The sequence below is a fragment of the Pyxicephalus adspersus genome, chromosome 1, assembly GCF_032062135.1.
Source record: "Pyxicephalus adspersus chromosome 1, UCB_Pads_2.0, whole genome shotgun sequence".
NCBI lineage: Eukaryota > Metazoa > Chordata > Amphibia > Anura > Pyxicephalidae > Pyxicephalus > Pyxicephalus adspersus.
The window spans coordinates 165,432,043-165,432,974 of record NC_092858.1 but is presented as its reverse complement, the minus strand read 5'-3'; the positions used below and the strand labels follow the sequence as shown (position 1 = coordinate 165,432,974).

The following is a 932-nucleotide window of genomic DNA, read 5'->3' as shown; positions in this document are numbered from 1 at the left end:
TAGTAGTAGATGATAGTAGTAGTAGTAATAGATGTGCGCATTCAGAAGCCAGTGGGCGGTACAAATAATCGCAGTGGGTGTGTCCAGCTTCGGGGCGGTATCAGTTATCGTAGACGGCGTGCCCAACCAAGAAAAGCAGTCCAGATGGGCGGTATCAAAGATCGTAGAAGGCGTGTTCACAGTTAGGGGGCGGAGCATAGAAGCGATATCAATGATCACTGTATTTACACACAGGAGGCGGTATCAATGGTGTGTCTACTTCCAAGGGGCGGTACTGACAATCACAGGGGGTGTGTCCACAAACACTCCGGTCAGAGAGGAAGGGGCGGTGTCGGGAGAAGGTGGGCGTGTCGCTGTGTCATCTCTGTCCTTCCTCTACGCTCACACAGCGGGTTGCTCTCACTTGTATCTGGGTTGTGCCAGCAGCTGTCAGCGCAGAGCCCGGCTGTCCTCCCTCCGCCATGCCCAGATACGAGATGGCTCTGATTCTGAAGGCCATGCAGAGGGTGAGTGTCATTGTGTGTCCGCTTCTTCCTTATCTCCTACAGCCAACGTGCTCGGCTCTGATTGGCACACGGCGGGGCTCCTTGTCCTTCCCAGGGGCCCCACGTGTCCTCTGCCTGCAGGTAAGTGCCCTGGGGAGGGTGCCCCCTGTGTGTGTGTAGGGGGAGTGCAGGCCGGGGGGAAGGACAGGCAGCACCCGGGGGGTCATACAATGATTATTATTATTATACAATGCAATTATCTCTATATATAATACAATGATATATAATATTCCCTATATATAATACAATGACATGTGCTGTATATAGCATATAATATAATATTCCCTATATATAATACAATGACATGGAGGAGATGTGTGTACCATCCAATAATACAAACAGTGCAATATTCCCTATATATAATACAATGACATGCTGTGTATAACA

At 49.6% G+C, this 932-nt stretch overlaps 1 protein-coding gene across 1 annotated transcript in view; it reads left to right on the top strand.

Annotated features, from left to right (window-relative positions):
- The first annotated feature begins 346 nt into the window (after positions 1-346).
- The window catches only part of MRPS6 (mitochondrial ribosomal protein S6), a 46,135-nt gene continuing 45,549 nt past the window's right edge, over positions 347-932 (top strand). Inside the window, exon 1 of the mRNA XM_072398264.1 lies at positions 347-506. Within this exon, the coding sequence (XP_072254365.1) occupies positions 462-506 (45 nt within the window). The 5' untranslated portion in view covers positions 347-461. The remainder of the gene's footprint in view (positions 507-932) is intronic.